The 17,920-nt window shown below is 37.5% G+C and overlaps 1 protein-coding gene across 1 annotated transcript in view; it reads right to left on the bottom strand.

Moving 5' to 3' along the window:
- Positions 1–524: 524 nt before the first annotated feature.
- Positions 525–17,920, bottom strand: part of LOC142345639 (C2 domain-containing protein 5-like) — a 35,558-nt gene continuing 18,162 nt past the window's right edge. Inside the window, exons 11-13 of the mRNA XM_075397797.1 lie at positions 17,215–17,410; positions 3,053–3,511; positions 525–1,258 (exon numbers count right to left, since the gene is read on the bottom strand). Of these exons, the coding sequence (XP_075253912.1) occupies positions 731–1,258; positions 3,053–3,511; positions 17,215–17,410 (1,183 nt within the window). The 3' untranslated portion in view covers positions 525–730. The remainder of the gene's footprint in view (positions 1,259–3,052; positions 3,512–17,214; positions 17,411–17,920) is intronic.

Below are 17,920 nucleotides of genomic sequence, written 5' to 3'. Positions count from 1 at the left end.
AAGCTATCAATAATTGTTTATGCCCGATGGAACTAATTTGCAAAATTGAGTTCAGATGTTTAGCTCCCCCTCGTATGATATATCTCCGGTAATGGGGGCTGGGGCTGTACGAAAGCGAAAAACTTTGTAATTCTTAGATCAGCATGTACTTCCTTTTGAAGACTCGTCAAAGCAAATACAATCATTGGCAGAAATTTTTTCGAGCGAGAAAAAGGCGCAATTACCAGAAACTAAGATTGGAAAGCAAACGATAGTCAGTTTCGCTCTGATTATAACTAAATGATTACAAACCTTCATTAACGTCTCTTTCTAAAACAATAGCGCTCCTATAAGTAGAATATTGTTGCGTCTATCGATTTCTTTGGTCATCAAATGTTGAATCATTTGAAACAGAAAAATTTCGGATCTTTTCTGCCCCCCCCCCCAGCTTAGTGGGCTTATATTTTCTACCCCCCCCCCCCCAAGGCGAACATGCTATTTTTTACATAGTAACGAGCTATATTACATATAATTTGTAACTGGGGGCATAAAAAACACTTTGGGGCGAAACAGAATAGATCCAAAATTTCAAACGCGATAAGTAATTCCAATTAAAGCCCCTTCTTGTTCTCCAAAAGAACACCATCATTGTGTAAGGGTTGTCTTTTTGGGTATTTTTCCAATTGTCTTTACGTTTCAGCACCAAATGTGGTTATAATGGGAAAGAAGCCAAACTAAATTCATCAAAAAATTACTCAGATGGAATGTTGAAATTATGCAGAGTACCTCGGCTGCCAGAAGCACCCCCACCACTACCCGCAGCCCCGGGTAACAACTTGACAATATCACCTCTCACATTCAAAAGCGTTTGGGCTTGATTTTTATGCCAATTATCGTACACATCAAAATACAGAATTCTGAAACTTAGTAACGCATTTGCTCCCATATTCGATATTCTAGCTTTTAACACTGTCAAAATCTCGGCCAGGCAACATGAAACAAATCCGGCAGTTGAGCTGAACAACCTCAAATCTGTTGTTTCCCTTATGAAGAACGTGTTAATATAGCCCATGTATTTCTCCACACAAAAGTTGGGTAATTGGGGCAAGGATGAAATCTGGATTGGGGATCGGGATAAAATGACGGAATCCAAATCTTCCACAATTGGTTCACATATGTCGGCAGTACAGCAGAGAATAGCACTGTCGTCTACATTGTCAGACCCACTCAGCTGCATTCTTACATTCATTAACACACTGTCTAAATTGTTTCGTCTAGCCTAAAACACTTTCAGATCTGCTCGCTGGTTTACACAATTACTAGCACTTTATTGAATATGTGAAAGACAAAATTAAACTTTGAAGGGCGGTCAAAAACTTCATTCAAATAAATATAGCCAAATTGAATATTCAAATAAATGTGAAAAACGGCTTAAACTGAACTTTTGCATTATTCAGGTCAAAAACTCAAAGTCAGCTGAAATCAACAAATACTATCTCATGAATTGGTTACACAATAAGTCCGTTCAAGATAAAAAAATAAAACATAACCGACTAAACGTCCGAAGAATTGCTCTCGAACGACTAGTGGGAGCTCTAATCAATTGCAGCCTGCTTCAGTCGGGGGGGGGGGGGGAGCGAGTTTAAATGTTACTAAGAAGTTCAATAGTGGGCTTCAAATAACCACATTAGAGGTTAACATATACCACTAATAAGATTTTAAAAAATGGCACCAGTTCAGGCGCACTTTTCATTTGACTTTTTGTATTAAATTGCCGCCAATTGAGTTCAGCTGCTGGAAATTGTGATTGAGAGAGAATTTTAGATCACGCGAAACGCAAAAAGTCAAGGGCGTAAAAGTTAATCGAAAAGTCAAAGCGGTCAATAAATCGGGGTTAAATGATAGGGGTTAAATGAAAGACACACAGTTTACAATAATTGCTATGAACTTCGTTCAAGAAAAAATTAATAAATATACCCAGCAGATTGCCGGAAAATAGCCGCCGTTGATTCCCATAACTCTATTGGGATTGAAAGAAAAGAAAATATCAACAAAAATTGATTTTTGCATAAAAACATTTTTAAGGCGATTTATTTTGATGTCATTTTATAATTGAACATACTCATGTCTCTCAGTGAGAGGCTACAGGGTCCAGTATCAATACCAATAAGCATTATAGATACTAACTAAAACTTATGAAAACAAAGTTCAAGTACCGGGCATCTAAAAATGGGCTTTATGGGTTTACCCCTTTCTATTTCTGACTTCGATTTTTTTATAGTGACTCTCTTCATTTCGAATTGCTTTGCTGAGCAGCTGCTGTTTAAAAGGACTTTGAGCAGAATGACAGAAGAGTGAAACTAGCCTAGAAGTCAAAAAGATTTTACGACGAAAAAAAGTTCGACAAAGTAAAAAAAAATAGGAGCGCTATATTAGCCGGCTGAGAAGATGAGGTCGGCTATTAACAATAAGGCAGATTTTTCGAAGAAACACACTTAATGTGCTTTCGGAAACAATCAAACTTCAAGCACAATGTCTTTCATGTTATATAACTAAATAATTATCTAGTTCGGTTTACCTTCAGCCAATTTCAACTGTAGATAAATTTCTCAGTTAAGATAAACTCGAAGTAACTATAAAATTTATCGAAAAATTTTGTTCAAATACCTTTTTCTCACTACCTACAAATTAGAGAAAAATCCACGCTTTTTGGTACCGTCTTAGAGCTTCGCTGGATGCACAGCAATCAAAATTTCTAAGAGAGTCCAAATATATTCTGCGTTCTCAGCAATTGTAAATCTGAGACCGGTGAAGCGCTAAACCACTTTCAATACCCCCTTAATGCTCTCGGGCGTTACCATTTCATGCCATTTTTTAGCAAAAAGTCCAATGTTAAATGAAAAATCCGCTGTATGAAAAATAGCATAAAAAAAGGGAAGAATTTTTAAAAAAAGCCGCAAATAGCGAGCATTTTAAAATTTTGCTTAGATTTAACTTTTTGAGTACTTAGCCGCAGCACCAATTAAAGTAAAAAAATAATTAATTGCAAATAAATTACTGCACCTCTACATACCTTATAATTTAATTTAGACAGTGCAGAATCGAGAGTTTGTGAAAATGCCGTAGAATTCCAAGAAGTATTCCGATACGAGTCACAATGCGAGACCTGAATGGCCAAGTTGTTGAACACTCGATTCTGATTGGTCAACGACTGACTCGAGTCGTCTTTACCCGACCCAAGTACTCCGTGACAATTACTCAATGTACTGCTTTTGCTATTCAGAGCTTTGAGCGTTGATTTGTAAGAGCTATGCATAAGCGATTCTTCTAAAGGCTTTACAACATAAGCGTGGACTTGTTTACCGTCCACGGAAAGATCTAAATTTGGCAACGATTCCTGAAGTTGTTCAATTGCTTCTTTATTCGTTTCTGCCGAACTGCAGTCTGTTAAAGAATTGGAATGTTTGTCCGATAAGTCTTTTCTCGAGTTCAGAATGTCACTCCGCAAGGAACCGTCAATTCCAGCCTCATACTAAAACAGGTCAACTCATTTTTAAAACATATTAAACACCAACTCGGAAATCAAAAAATATAAACAAGAACACATCGACACACAAATAAGAGCATCAGTATGTTCATATAACAATCAGAAAATTATCGAATTAAAAATCCAGTAAAAACCCACCTTGCTACATTCAAGATGATCGATTTCTTCAGAAAACATTCCAGTTTGGATGACCTCATTAAAAAATTTATCAAACTTCAATTAGAAGTTAAACTCTCAAATTAGATTTAATATAACAGCCCCAAGTTATTTTATTGAGTGTGTGATATCCTTGACTGTGGAGATACGTATCTGAGCCACAAATCCGCTTAGAGTTTGTAGAGTGGGATTCGAGGTGCGAATCCAAGCTTTTACTAATTTGTGAGATTACCACTTTTAGTTTGTTTTAGCAATTGAGCTACAAATGCAACCGTGTTTTATTTGTCGTGGAAATCCTCCTCGAATCCAATAGGATTCTTCTTATTGGAAAACAGAGTAGAATAAAAGCAACTGAATTAAATGATGAAAGTTGAGGGAATGACAGGATGATGAAAGTGGGTTGTGTGAACTTGACTTATTAGTCGGAGGCAAACTTAAAATAGGTGAACACTGAATTTTGATTAGGCAAGGACAAACTTAAACAGATTTGGTAATTAAATGAAATAATTTGAACTTAATAAGGTACAACCCTACCACATATCCTCGGCTCCAAATAAATTTTAGACTGCAACAGTATAAAATTTAGAATATTAATAACATATGTACTGGTTACTATAAATAGCAGATAATGAGAGCAACAATAAACCAACAGATAATTGCAGTGGAATTGAGAGACATATGCTAATGAATTAAAATTAGTGTAATTCCTTCACACATACATTCACTTGGAAACATACAACATAAATTAAAGCCCAATTGAGGTGCGAATCCAATAAATTAAATATCTATGGTGAACGGCTACAGAACCAAAGTTTAATTGAACGGCTGTAAAGGAGAGACATTTACAAATAAATATTGAATGCCAACAGAAAATTTTCGCAATTGTAGCACGAATCTAGATCAGATTTAATAACTCACAATTTAATTTAAATGAATGCAACAATTCAAAGTTTTGGAACTGAGTTTAAATTTGATTTTCGGCGTCGAAGACGCTCATGTTAACCTCTCTAGCATAATCTTCATACTCGTAATTTTCAGGGGACCATGTCCCAACTGGAGGGGGTGCAGGCGGACTCACTATCGGTTGATCAAAGGATGTCTCCACTACTGGAGGTTGTGACGCCTCTTCTTGAATAATGGTCTCAATGACCGGGTTTGCTGTCTTTGATCGTTCAGGTGCAGGGGCGGCAGAGTCGTCGCTAACAGAGCACACGGAACTTTCAAAGCCAAAATAATCTAGGGCTCTGCGATTTCTCTTTGTCTTTGATGTAGTGGTCGAAGCAGTTGATGATGCGGCCGACGACGCAGCAACTGAAGAGGCATTTGACGTATTGAGTGCGGTAGAAGATTGTAGTGAACGTTTTCCTCCTGCTTGAGGCTTTTTGGGCTTTCGTGATAACATCGCCTTGGCAATGTTACTATTGGCCGATGAAACTCCTGAGACGGAATTAGATTGTGTCGGTCTGTGGCGAATCTTTATTTCCCCGCGGTACTTCTTTTTGCGGTCCTTCGTATGCTGAGAAATTTTTTCCTCTGTCGTTTTCTCATAAGGAAGGGGGCGTCGTTGGGCATATTGCCAGATATCCGTGTGCCGTTCAGCGCAAGTGCCAAACTTCGCTATGTCGCTATTGCGCACTCGTACTTCGGGGACTCCACGTTCTTTAATGAAGGTTGTGGTATCCGATGTTCGCTCTACTGTACTGCCCGGAGCCAATGTTTCCCACCAGCCACGGAGGTCCCTCTTCGATCTTTTCGTCACTTTTCGCGGTCAATTTCAGGTCTAACGATTTTTCGGACCGCGGTATCGGGTTAAGTTTTGGATGTATAATAGACCGAAAAACTGATTTATTATAATCCCCATTGTACCGGCGTCCCGCATCCACCTGCGCCTTTTTCATAGCCTCTTCTATGAGTATATCGCTACGGTCACCGCTCACCCATCCGTTGTCGTCAAGATAATCCTCCACAGGAACGCTATCGGCATCTAAATAGTGGTGAAGAATGCTTTCATATGATAAATTAGATGACTTTGGTATTGTACTAATATTGATTAATGGTGTGTTCGGCTCTCTTCCGAAGTGTGCTTGGAAAGGTGTTACATTTGTGGTCTTTGGTTTCCATATACGCAATTGATATACTATTGACTTTATTGCTTCTTTAATTGTGAATGTGTTATTTCTACTATCTAATTTCATGCAGCTTAAACGTCTTTTAATAGTTTCTATCAAACGCTCCACTAATCCAATAGCTCTATGGTCATTAGCAGGGGCAGTGATTATGTTAATATTGTGTTGTTTGCAGAAATTCTTTACTTTATAACCTATTAAACAACGTGCTTGGTCTAATCTAATATTTCGGGGAACACCGTGTATGTGAATGTATTCATCTAAAAATTAAATTACATTTGGTCCGTTTGCTTTTTCAAATACTTCTACGGTCGGATATTTTGAAAAACGGTCAATTCAAGCAAGAAAATGAATATCTTGATCTTTTTCATTCGTGATGGGCCCTCCGAAATCAATTTGTATTTCTTCATTAGGTTCTGAACAATTTAACAAAGGTTTCCATTTTGACGCCGGAACAACTGGTTTTACCAATATCAGTACAGGGCTTGCACTGAGCAGCCTTGTCCATGATTTCACGATACGTGTACGGCCAGAACGCGTACTGTCCGAGGGTTATCATACCCCAACTGCCGGGGTGCGTAAGGTGAAGGCTTTCCAGGACTGCATCTTGTATCGAGTGTGGGATGGCCACACGTTCATCAATGCAAACGCCACCCGATAGCACGTATAGATCTCTCCAGTATGAAAACATGTAGGGATTCACTTCTTTACATCATTGGGGGTCATTTTGCAGAATGCAATCGCGCACCTCTTTGAGAAACGCATCTTTGCTAGTCAGTACGGCCAAGAATCCTTTTGTGAATAACTGAGTTAAGTTATTCTCAAATACCTCCTCCTTTGATAAGTCTAAGTTGGGTGAGTTCTGGGCTTCATTTGATGATCGTGTTGAGTTTACCGCCGAATTTGGGGTTGATTGAAATGTGACCCTGCTGTGGGTAGGAGGGGTTTGTGGATTCGATTTTGGGCTGCTCATATTTTTAGAAGAAATTGAATGAATATGTGTAATATTTGAGTTAGGTTTTGAATTGAAATTGATTTGACTTGAAATTGCAGTAGAAATTGTATCAGGCTGGATTTGAGCTGCGTTTGCAGAACTTTCGAGAAGCAACTGAGTTGTGTTTCGATTAATGGCAGAAAGCAAATTGGAATGGTTTGTCGAGTGAGGATTTGAGTCACGCGTGGAATGTGTGTAATTGACGCTGCTAAAGTGCTGCGAGTGACAGTTTTGCTGTGTGGTATTCACATAAATTGCCGCAATGGCTTCACGAATGCGGGTAATTGTTGCTACCGCAAATTCCTCGTCGTATTTGTTTGTAACTTTTGCTTCTTGATTTGGTTGGCGGGAAATATAATCTACCAGTCCCATTTTTGCACCCGGTATATGTTCAATGTTAAAATCAAAAGGTAAAAGACGATCTACCCAGCGGGTTAAGCTACTATTATAAGATTTGTTGGACCGGTGTTCTTTCATAATTGAAAGTAGTGCTCGATGATCCGTGATGATAGTTCATTAACACTACAGCGTTCCTCGTTTAGGTTGGGGAAACGAGACGCGAATGCAACTGTATTCCAACCTATCGGCGAGCGTTGTTCTAATGCTGATCCTAATCCCGCTCTAGATGCGTCGCATTTCATCCGCGTTTCCAAGTTCGGATTATAATGTGTATTTTCTGTCGCATTTGCGACTTTATTTTTAATTGCATGGAAATGAGTTTAATGTTCGTCATTCCAGACAAATCTTTTATTCTTTTAAAGTAATGGCCGAAGTGGATGACATAATTGTGATAAATTAGGAATGAATTTTCCTAAAAAACGGACAGAGCGCCTAGGAATGATCGTAATTGTTTTAGATTATTAGGTGCTGATAGAGATAAGATTGCCGCTGTTTTTGATTCAAGTGGTGCATTTCCTGACTGAGTAAATTTGTGACCTAACCATTCAATTTCGTTTTTGCGAAATGAAATTTAGATAAATTTATTCTTAATATCCTCATCCATTTTTTTTAACGTTTGTAGACTAACTTTAAATGTTCTTTTACTTTTTGGAATGCCGCCCGCATATCAGTTAAACCGTAGAAACCGGTAATAAAACGATATGTACCAGTTCCCTCACCGCTAATAATATTGAAGTTGCAATGCCGGGCCGTTTCCCGGTCTAAATTAAGTTGACTGTATGAGTACTTCAAATCCAAGGTAGAGAAATATGCTGTCTTCTGTGATGCGTTTCTGTTTAAATTTTGTTGAATCGTGTCAATTAAATTATCTATATTCGGCATTTGATATTTATTTTCATGGATTTATTTAAAATTTTTGAGTCTAAAGCCAGTTTAACTGTTTTATCTCTTTTTACTGTGATAACTATAGGTGAAATGAAGTTTTTATCTGAGCAATTGTTTAATTTTATGATGTGTTTTTCGTCAAGTAATTTTTTAAGTTCTGCATTAACTAGTGGTTGTAAGTTAATTGGGACTCGACATTTTTGATGTGTAGGTGTAAATTGTTTGTGGAATGTGGATTTGACTGAGTGTTTTAAAGATTTACCAATTCTTGTGATGAGACCTGGAAAATCAAATGCAATCTGCTTCTTGATTAAACATTGGTTTTGATCAATATTTGCAACTTGTTTCAACTGTGTAAGAGAAAAGCCTAGCTTTGAGAAGAGATCTCGTCCAATGATGGGTCTATGACCATGTTCCACCACTGTTACATCAACACCCGTAGCTATCCAATCATTACATTGGATTGATGTATTAATCACCCCAACGATCTTGAATATATCATTAGAGAAAGTTTTTAGGTCATGCATCTCTGGTGACTGTACCCAATAGTTCCTTTGCACTCTGACACCACAGTTTTTGCGAGACTTTTATTGATAATCCTGCACGCGCTCCCCGAATCCATCAATGCTTTTGTCTCCGTGTTCCCGACACAAATGTCTAGGTTCACCGGTTCCGCTTCTCGAGTGTCGCTTTTAATTGAAATCGTCGCAACACAATTATCATCATAGTCGTCATAATCTGAGTCATAGTTTGCGTCGTAAATACCTTGCTTTTGGAGTAGTCTATCTATATTGTTGACTTGTTCGGCTGCTGTTGCTGAAGTACCCACTGTGGCCGCCTCAGAAACAGAATCATCTACATTATTCACTCGGGGTTTCGGTTTGTATGGGTGTTTAGGTTTTTGACAGACTTTGGCGAAGTGGTTAGCAATACCACAATTTTTACAATTCTTTCCAAGGGCAGGGCAATTTTGTCTATGTGAGGCTGACCATCCATAGCCACAGTGTGGACAAATTGTAGGCTTAACAAATTGGTTAATTGATGGACGCGATCTATTCCAAGATCCTTGTACATTGTTCACTGACGCATTTGTAATTTCTTTTGTGATAGTCGGAGCTGGAGTCCCAGATATTTTTAGCTGATTTTGTATTCCCATCTCAATGTTCATGGCAATTTAAAGCGCTTTTTTCGCTGTTCTTGTCTCCTTTAGCAATTCCCTTTGGATTTCGCCGTCTTGCATGTTTGTTATGAAGACGTCACGAATGATTGATTCCTCATGGCTTCCTAAATCGCAATTCACTGACAGTTCCCGAAGGTAACCGTAGAACTTTTCCACGGGTTCTCCCTTCAGTTGCTTCCGGGTGAGAAAAGTATACCGATCAAAGATGATGTTTCGTTGTTTCGTAAACACTCTATCGAGAGTTTCCCAAATATCCTTGGTTGTTACCCGATCAATCTGGATATTCGGTTCTTGGGAACCAAATATTCGTCTAACCTCCATCCCCAGGCTGAGATACGTCAGGGAGGCCGCTTTGTTATCACAATATTTCCAGGGTTTTTCACCACACAATATACCTACGAGTTCTATTTTCTGACAACAATTTAGCCACGAGTTTTTCAGTTGCTCGTTTCGGATTCTTCGATCTCTTTCGCTCTGGGATGTGCTGTTTTCAACATTATCCTCGTATATAGGTTCAGGAGGTAGGATGACCTTGTCTGGGGGATCTTCGAGTAAAATGTCGATCGAAATACCTTCTTTTGCCATGATAGCCAACTTCAACATAATCTGCCAGCGGTCCCATCGCAAAGGTGGCTCTAGTGTCGGTTTCTCCCAAAAGGGTTCGATTCCAAGGAGTGCACGTTCTTTGGATGCCGACTGCGCCATGTGATATCCTTGACTGTGGAGATACTTATCTGAGCCACAAATCCGCTTAGAGTTTGTAGAGTGGGATTCGAGGTGCGAATCCAAGCTTTTACTAATTTGTGGGATTACCACTTTTAGTTTGTTTTAGCAATTGAGCTACAAATGCAACCGTGTTTTATTTGTGGAAATCCTCCTTGAATCCAATAGGATTCTTCTTATTGGAAAACAGTAGAATAAAAGCAACTGAATTAAATGATAAAGTTAAGGGAATGACAGGATGACGAAAGTGGGTTGTGTGAACAACTGAAAACTTGACTTATTAGTCGGAGGCAAACTTAAATTAGGTGAACACTGACTTTTGATTAGGCAAGGACAAACTTAAACAGATTTGGTACTTAAATGAAATAATTTGAACTTAATAAGGAACAACCGTACCACAGAGTGAAATAAGTTATATCCGAACAAAAAATAAACACTCGATTGACCTGAAGACTCAAACCAAAAGAGTAACAAATGACGTCACGCACACAAATTCAGTTGCTGAGTGGTAAAAGCCACCCAATAAAGTCCAACTTTCACCTCTTGGCGCTTACAGGGTGTGAACAATCGGGCACACGACAAAAAAGGCATTGGGACAAGTTCTGAATTCCAATCCAAATAGTTAAATAAACTCAAGATCTGGCCATCAGCCTCATTAGAATAGCCGTAGGTAGTCAAAAGAGTATTCTTTGATGTTCAAGAGTATCGCATTCTCAGACCAGGTTCAGATAAACAAAAATAAAACGACCAACTTCGAACAAACTGTTCTCGAACGACAGGCAGGACAATTTAATGCACAGGGGGCTGAAATCGAGATGATTTTTTATGGGTTCAAAGATTTTGTTGAGGGATCTCCAACAACTGACCTCCGGAGTAATAGACTGAAGCATTTGCCACTCGGTTATCATGCCCGTTTGATATCTTATCTTACATTCGCATTTGTTTTGTCAACCTTTAATTTCTGAAAAAAAGAGCAAGTTAGGCCACGCAAAAATCAAGAAGTCAAGCGGGAAAAGTCACTCGAAAAGTGAAAATATAGCATGTTCAAGGAACAAAACTGTCAAAACTTGCATAAAAAAGACACACGTATTCAATATTTATTTCAAGTTTCATTCGAGGGCAATTAAACACATGAAAACAACATTACAAATTCACTTTCCCCATAATTTGACCTTAAAAAGTAAGCACAATCTTTGTGGAAAATAAATGAGCGAAAGTCAAAAAAAAAAGAAATTTGGCGGAATTCGTAAAGTCTTCAAAAAAGTGCCAAGCTACATTTAAAAAAAAAACAGCAAATTTTTACACATGTAAAAACAACTTTTAAAATACAATCATCCAATCACCTAGCAAATGATCAATTCTTTCAACGCCAATAATCAAAAAGTAAAAGAAACAATTAACTACCCACTGTGGGCAATAAACAGTTACAACTTTGTCTCAATGGAAGGCCAATGAAATCTGCCAAAAACTTGGATTAAGAAACTAATAAGTCAATTAGATTAAAAAGCACAGTCAGAACAAAAAACTGCTATTTTAAAAACAATTGTGCTCAAAAGAAAAAAATAATTTACTAACAAAAAACATGACATAGTTTCAACTTCTTTAAACGTGAAGTTTATGACAACTTTAAAAACGGAAAAAACTAAAAAAAAAACTAAGATTTCTTTTAAACAAGTTGATTAAAAGTCGTGAGATAACGTAATGTATGGGATGAAACCATTAAATTGCTTAAACTGTGCTTTACAACAGTTCAAATTAGACGGTTCATTTATTCAACTCAAAACACTACTAAAAGTTTATGAACAATAAATCATTATTTCAATCATTAAAACTGCTAGCTACCCTTTGAAAAATTGAGAACATTTGATCATAAGAACAAACGAAGTTTGAGCATCGCACCAGTACAATGAAAATCTCTTGAGTTTTAAAATAATACATATCAGGACGAGTCGTGAAAAACAATGCAAAGAAATCAAAACCCAATGTTTTCAAGAAATTAGGGCTTTCCACCCATTCCACCAAATGAAATTACCCATTCCACCAACTGGTCTTATGCTCTAAAAATTGGGCATCAATTCTAACCCGTTCTCCAGTTCTTTTTTGTTTGTCAAGACTTCGTTTATCCAGCCAAGTATATGTTGAACAAGTGAAGCTTCATTTGAAGCTGTGTCAAGCCTATCTTATGCAAAATTTATCTTAGGTTGTGCATAAGATAGATTGCACTCAGCCTTCCCGTGACCAAATTGCACTCACGTGACCAAATCCCGAAATCCTTAAAATTATAGTATTTAAGGACAAAAAAGCAGGGAAAGCGACAAAAATATTTACAAATGAGCGAATTCTCGAAAAATTCACTCAAATTTGTCAGAAATAAAGGCTGTCTAAGCATGAAAACTTCAGCGCAAAAAGGATCAAATGAAATCCGTTATGGTGAGACTTACATAAGCGAAAAAACAAATCAGGATTGAATTAAAAGCAATATTTTAATGAAACTGTCGAAGTCGTAAAAGATACCTGACCAACTGTAAACCAGAAAAAAGTTTACTTTACAAAAAAGGAGCTGTCATTAACGAGACTAAAGAAGAAAAACAAATGTGGTGGGAAAGTAATTTTCCGAATAAACGATGGTCAAATTAAAAAAATCAATAGCTATTAATTTAAAGCATTAAGAGGTTTATTAATGCTTTTTTAGAAAGGCAATGAAACCAGTCATCAAGCGACAGGACATCAAAACCTTGAAAACAGATCAAATTACCGCCCGTAGAAAAAATCATCTTCTGTTCAAGCATATTCAAAATCAAGAACAGCAATGTCTTCAAAGCACCAATTTCTATCAAGATGCAAACAATGTCATAAGAAAAATCCAATCAAACGACAGAGAATTGAGCAGAAAAGCCGTCAACAACCTAAGTCCAGAAACGAACAACAATCTTTGCGGATAAGACCAAAGATTGCTAAATTTCATCAACAGTGCTGACCAACAACCAGACGGACAGTTTCAGCATACAGAGACAACAGAAAACACTTTTTTTGCCACAACAAGCACAACAACAACCTGTCACATCCAGCATTAATTTTCCAAAAACTCAACTCAAATCCTTCAGCGGAGATCCATTGAGACGGCACGACTGGTTGAGTTTTTTCAAAGCAACAATACTTGACAATGCAACACTGACAGATGCCCAACGGATGACATCTTCAAAACGCCCTCACAGACAGAGCCAAAGATAGCACCATCGGATACTCATACGACGGAGTTTTATAATAAAGCAATGCAAGAATTACAAAAACTATTCGGAAAACCGCAACATGTTACAGCAGCTTACCTTGATAAGTTGGAACACTGGCCCAGATCGACCATTAATAACTCCAAAAGTTTTGTATCTTTTGCAGCGTTTCTTAGACAAATGGTTCAAACGTTCACGCTTCACAATTTAACATCCGATCTTCAATCCTCAGCTGTCCTTAAGATTACAAGAGATAAACGTGCGCCGACAATGACAATCAGATGGAACAAATACGTCCTCAGGCAAGCTATTGTTCAACCTAATTTAATACATTTTCAGGACTGGATCGATAATTACGCAGAAGCTTTCGAAGATTTGTCAACATCACAAAGATCAACCAATCAAGAAAACAGCTCGTCTAGAAGATCAAACAGACTCTTCCAACAGCAAAATAACAGAAGATGCCCTCAATGTGGATGTAGTCACAATTTAGGAAAAGGCAACCAATTCCTCAATAAAGATCTCAATGAAAGACAACAAACAGTAAGGCAACTGAAAATTTGCCCAAATTGTCTCAACGAACACCCAAAAGGGACAGTGTAACAGTCATTACCGATGTCGCTTTGAAAACTGCAACGGATGTCATCACTCAACAAATCACAGAACTAATTTCAACAGTTCACAGACATTTTTACCAACTCAGCAACAGCAAAGGAACCAACAGTAACAACCTCAACAAACAAACACCCAGGTTCAAAACCATTCTGCTAACAATTATCACAACAATCATGTTCAACACAACAATGGATACCAAACACAGATAACCGCAAACAGATCACAGTTTCACCATATGGATTAAACTATGCAAGAGTAATTGGTTACAATCATAACACACGTAATATTTTAGTCAAAACAATAACAGTTAAGGATACGTTAAAAAAGAGGTGGCTTTAAGCTAACAAAAAATTTTAGTAAAGACCCAAAAACCGTCAAGAAAATAACTGGAGAAAATGCAGACTCAGAAACAGAGCAACGTATTTATGACAAATTTGGAATGCAAGGGAAGAGATTTTCATCTTCAAAAGACCAGACTTAAAACCGGATGTCAAAAGCATGCAGCAACTTCAATTGTTGTCACTCGCCGCATCATTGTTCGATCCAATTGGAATCATCACGCCGTTTTCTATTATAGTACGATGCATTCTTCAATTGACAGTAAAACAAAGTAACAATTAGAATAATCAGATCACAAGAGAGTTCCAACACGGCTTGCACCAATTGGTCTACAAATATGAACGGAAGCCAGAAATTTTTATTAGCAGATGTCTGATCCCTAACCCAGATGCTAAGCATGAACTTCTCATATTTTGCGGAGTATCAAGTACTGCAATAGCAGCGACAATATACATCAGATCAAGCAGCGCAGAAGAAATAACAAATCAATATGCTTTTAGCAAAGTAAGAGTTGCACTAATTAAAACAACAACCATCCCAAAGTTAGAACTTTAAGCCGCAGCTATGGGAGCAGAACTTGCTTCCTTTGTTCGAAGCGAAATGACAGTACACTTTGACAAAATTCTGGACTGAGTATGGCCACATTAGGCTGGATTAAATCAACAAAGCACCAAAAACTTTTTGTCAGCAAATAGAATTGCAAAAATTTTTAGCAAACTCTCAGTCAGAACAATGGAATTTTGTACCCAGTAAAATCAACCCTGCAGATCACGGAACAAGAGGACTATTCTTAACAGACTCGAAAGAAAAATGACTGTCAGCGCCAAAATTCTTGAAAATCATGTCCCTAATTTCCAAAAAGATCAGCAATATACAGCAACGAAAGTTTTTCGTGCAGAAACTGCAGATACAATTATTGACAATAAGAGATTTCTCTTGTTGGAATAATCTTATGCGAAGAACATAAACAGTGATGAAAGCAGTCCATATCTTCCGAAAACGACCCGTCATAAAGAGCTATGACGACGCACGACACCATCTTTTGAGACAATTGCAGCACAAAAATTTTTTTGAAAGCATAAGATACCTTGAAAAGGGAAAAAAACTAGACAAACGGGACAAGTTATTACAATACACTCCCTTCCTGGACAAAGATGGTTTAATACGAGCACCTTGGGCGGACAAAGATGGTTTAATATGGACACAAACGACGAAGAAGCACTAACTCCTAATCAATTCTTATTAAGACGCCCTTACAGCCCTCTAGCACCGTTGACATCAACCAGCCGAGCATTTACTAAAAAGATTTCTCCTACACACAAACATTACTGGATCAATTTTGGAAACGTTTGCAAAAGGAGTACACATCAGATCTTATCAGCCGCACAAAGTGGAGAACAGAATCAGAGCAATTGAAAGAAGGCGACTTAGTCTCGCTACTACACGAAATTACTCCGAGATGTATTTGGCCAATGGGTCGAATTGCGAAGTAACAATGGAAAAGACGCACGAGCACGATCCTTTGAATTAAAGACATCAACTGGAGTACTGAACATTCCCGCAGTCAAGTTAGCTAAAGTTTTACAAAATACTTGAAACAATTATCCATTAAAATTTAAATTTCAAACAACACAATGGTTTTAAAGCTGCATTAATCATGTCCCAATTCAGCGTATTAAATGTTCAATTCGACACAAATTCAAGCAATCGATCGAGCACATGATGAAGTCAACAACGCGGTGAAACTGCAAAACGAAAAGAAAATTTTAACTTCCCTAAAGCCTTAACTTCCCTGAAATTACGCGGAATCCAGCTCGAAGTGTTTCTTTGCCCTCAACGACAACAGTCATCATCAGTTTTTCGCTATTTTTTTCCTATACGCCTGTTTCACAAAAGCTACAGTCTCCGTAACCTAACCTACATAGTTTCATCGACAGCCTTCACATCAACAGAGTTTACAGTATATGCTGCCAACAACCATCGATAAAACTTCAACTTCCACAGCTCCCATGAAGCCTAATAACTACTTTCACACATCCTTGTCATTCAACAACACAGTATTATAATTACAACGCAACAGATGGAAACTTCGATGCTAAAGTATGATCACCAATTTTCACTTGTATAGTCGGTGTATATGTCGCCCCGGAAGATTGTACAACAAGTTTACACACACACACACACACATATATATATATATATATATATATATATATATATATAAACAGGAAGCCTCAATTTTGCCAACATATGATCTTTACAGCTTCGACATTACAAAACAATCTTGAAATTACGGATCAGCAATAGGAGAATATAGTAAACTTGACTGTCGAAATCTTAAATTGTAAAATACAACAAGAGTATTCAGTTTTACCTCATGCACGCGGCCCGGAGTGTTCAAGCACAAGCTTGATATAGCTTGACTTCCTTATTTTGTTTTGATTGATTGATGACTTGATTAATTTTGATTTGTAAAATTTGCGGGTTTTATGTTTTACCGACTTTTGCAACCTAGCAATTCATTGTAATCTGGAAATCTTTTGTGAATAAGTAGTAAACATTTTCTCAGTTCACAATAAAATCAGATTTAAAAATTCGCGCTTTAAAGCAATTCCATTTTGGCACCCTTCAATGCACTTGCGGTCTCAAATTTAACTTATTGACAAAACAGTAGAAAAATGTGTGAACAGATCTTACAAAACAGCGCGCCAATACAATACAAATCCATTCGAGAGTAAAAAAAACAAGCTGGGACCAATATTCAATATCGATTAGCATCGCTGGGACAAGTGTCGACCGAGATTTTTTCACAATGAATTTAATTTAAAATTTTTGAGAACAAAGCAACTTTCCAACCTCGCTATATCGCAATTCTTGAAACCCACATGTTCGATAACCTTCATAATAAATTTTAATTGTATCGAAAACTCACTCAGTTCTCTAATTACATAGCATATTTTGGTACAGCATTGGCAAAGCAGCCAGTAAAATACAGCAGCATCAACAAAAGGAAAACAACCTTTATTATACATTTCAAATTTTACCTTCTGTGGAAGATCGACCAATTGTGGAAATGGCAAAGCAGCCAAATGTAGTCCAGTTCCCACAGCCAACCCAATCACTGCATTCTCAGTAACAGTGATAGTGATCTGCAACCCCCAACACGAGTTCATATGAGCTAGTTGCAGTTTGTTCAACAATTGCTGTTGCACCTCGTGTTCCAAAAATGACAGCAGGCCACTGAAATGAGAAAAAAACTAGCTAGAGGGTTAGAGCTTTAACCTCACCGGTCACTCTAAGACAACATTTGAATTCATTAGTCAAAGTTAGAGTTACCATAAGCACACCTTAGACTTTGGGTTATATTAACTTCGAATTTCTTTATAACGAGGCTCGGTAATGTGCGTACGCACAAAATGTTCTGATCCCGCTCATCCACATTCTTGACTTCATTGGCTACCAAATGATGAAGAGATGGAAAACTTTTAAAAACATACACATCGTTGAATAAACAACCAATGAAAAACGATAATGCCACGCTAGAGGGCCGATGTAAGTTGTTGATAATAGGAGTACTAGAAAGGACAAAAATAAAAATCGAACAAAAATTATTTACGACCAAAACTCTAATAAATCTATAAAATATAATAACCAAATCTATAATAAAAAAATCATAACAAAATCAAACTCGCATTAGTTAAAATCCAAAACAATTTAACCAGCACTTCATTAGAGAAGATATGGGACCTG

The sequence above is a fragment of the Convolutriloba macropyga genome, chromosome 9, assembly GCF_964194025.1.
Source record: "Convolutriloba macropyga chromosome 9, txConMacr16.3, whole genome shotgun sequence".
NCBI lineage: Eukaryota > Metazoa > Xenacoelomorpha > Acoela > Convolutidae > Convolutriloba > Convolutriloba macropyga.
The sequence above is the reverse complement of the archived record's forward strand: the minus strand, read 5'-3'. Positions and strand labels throughout refer to the sequence as shown.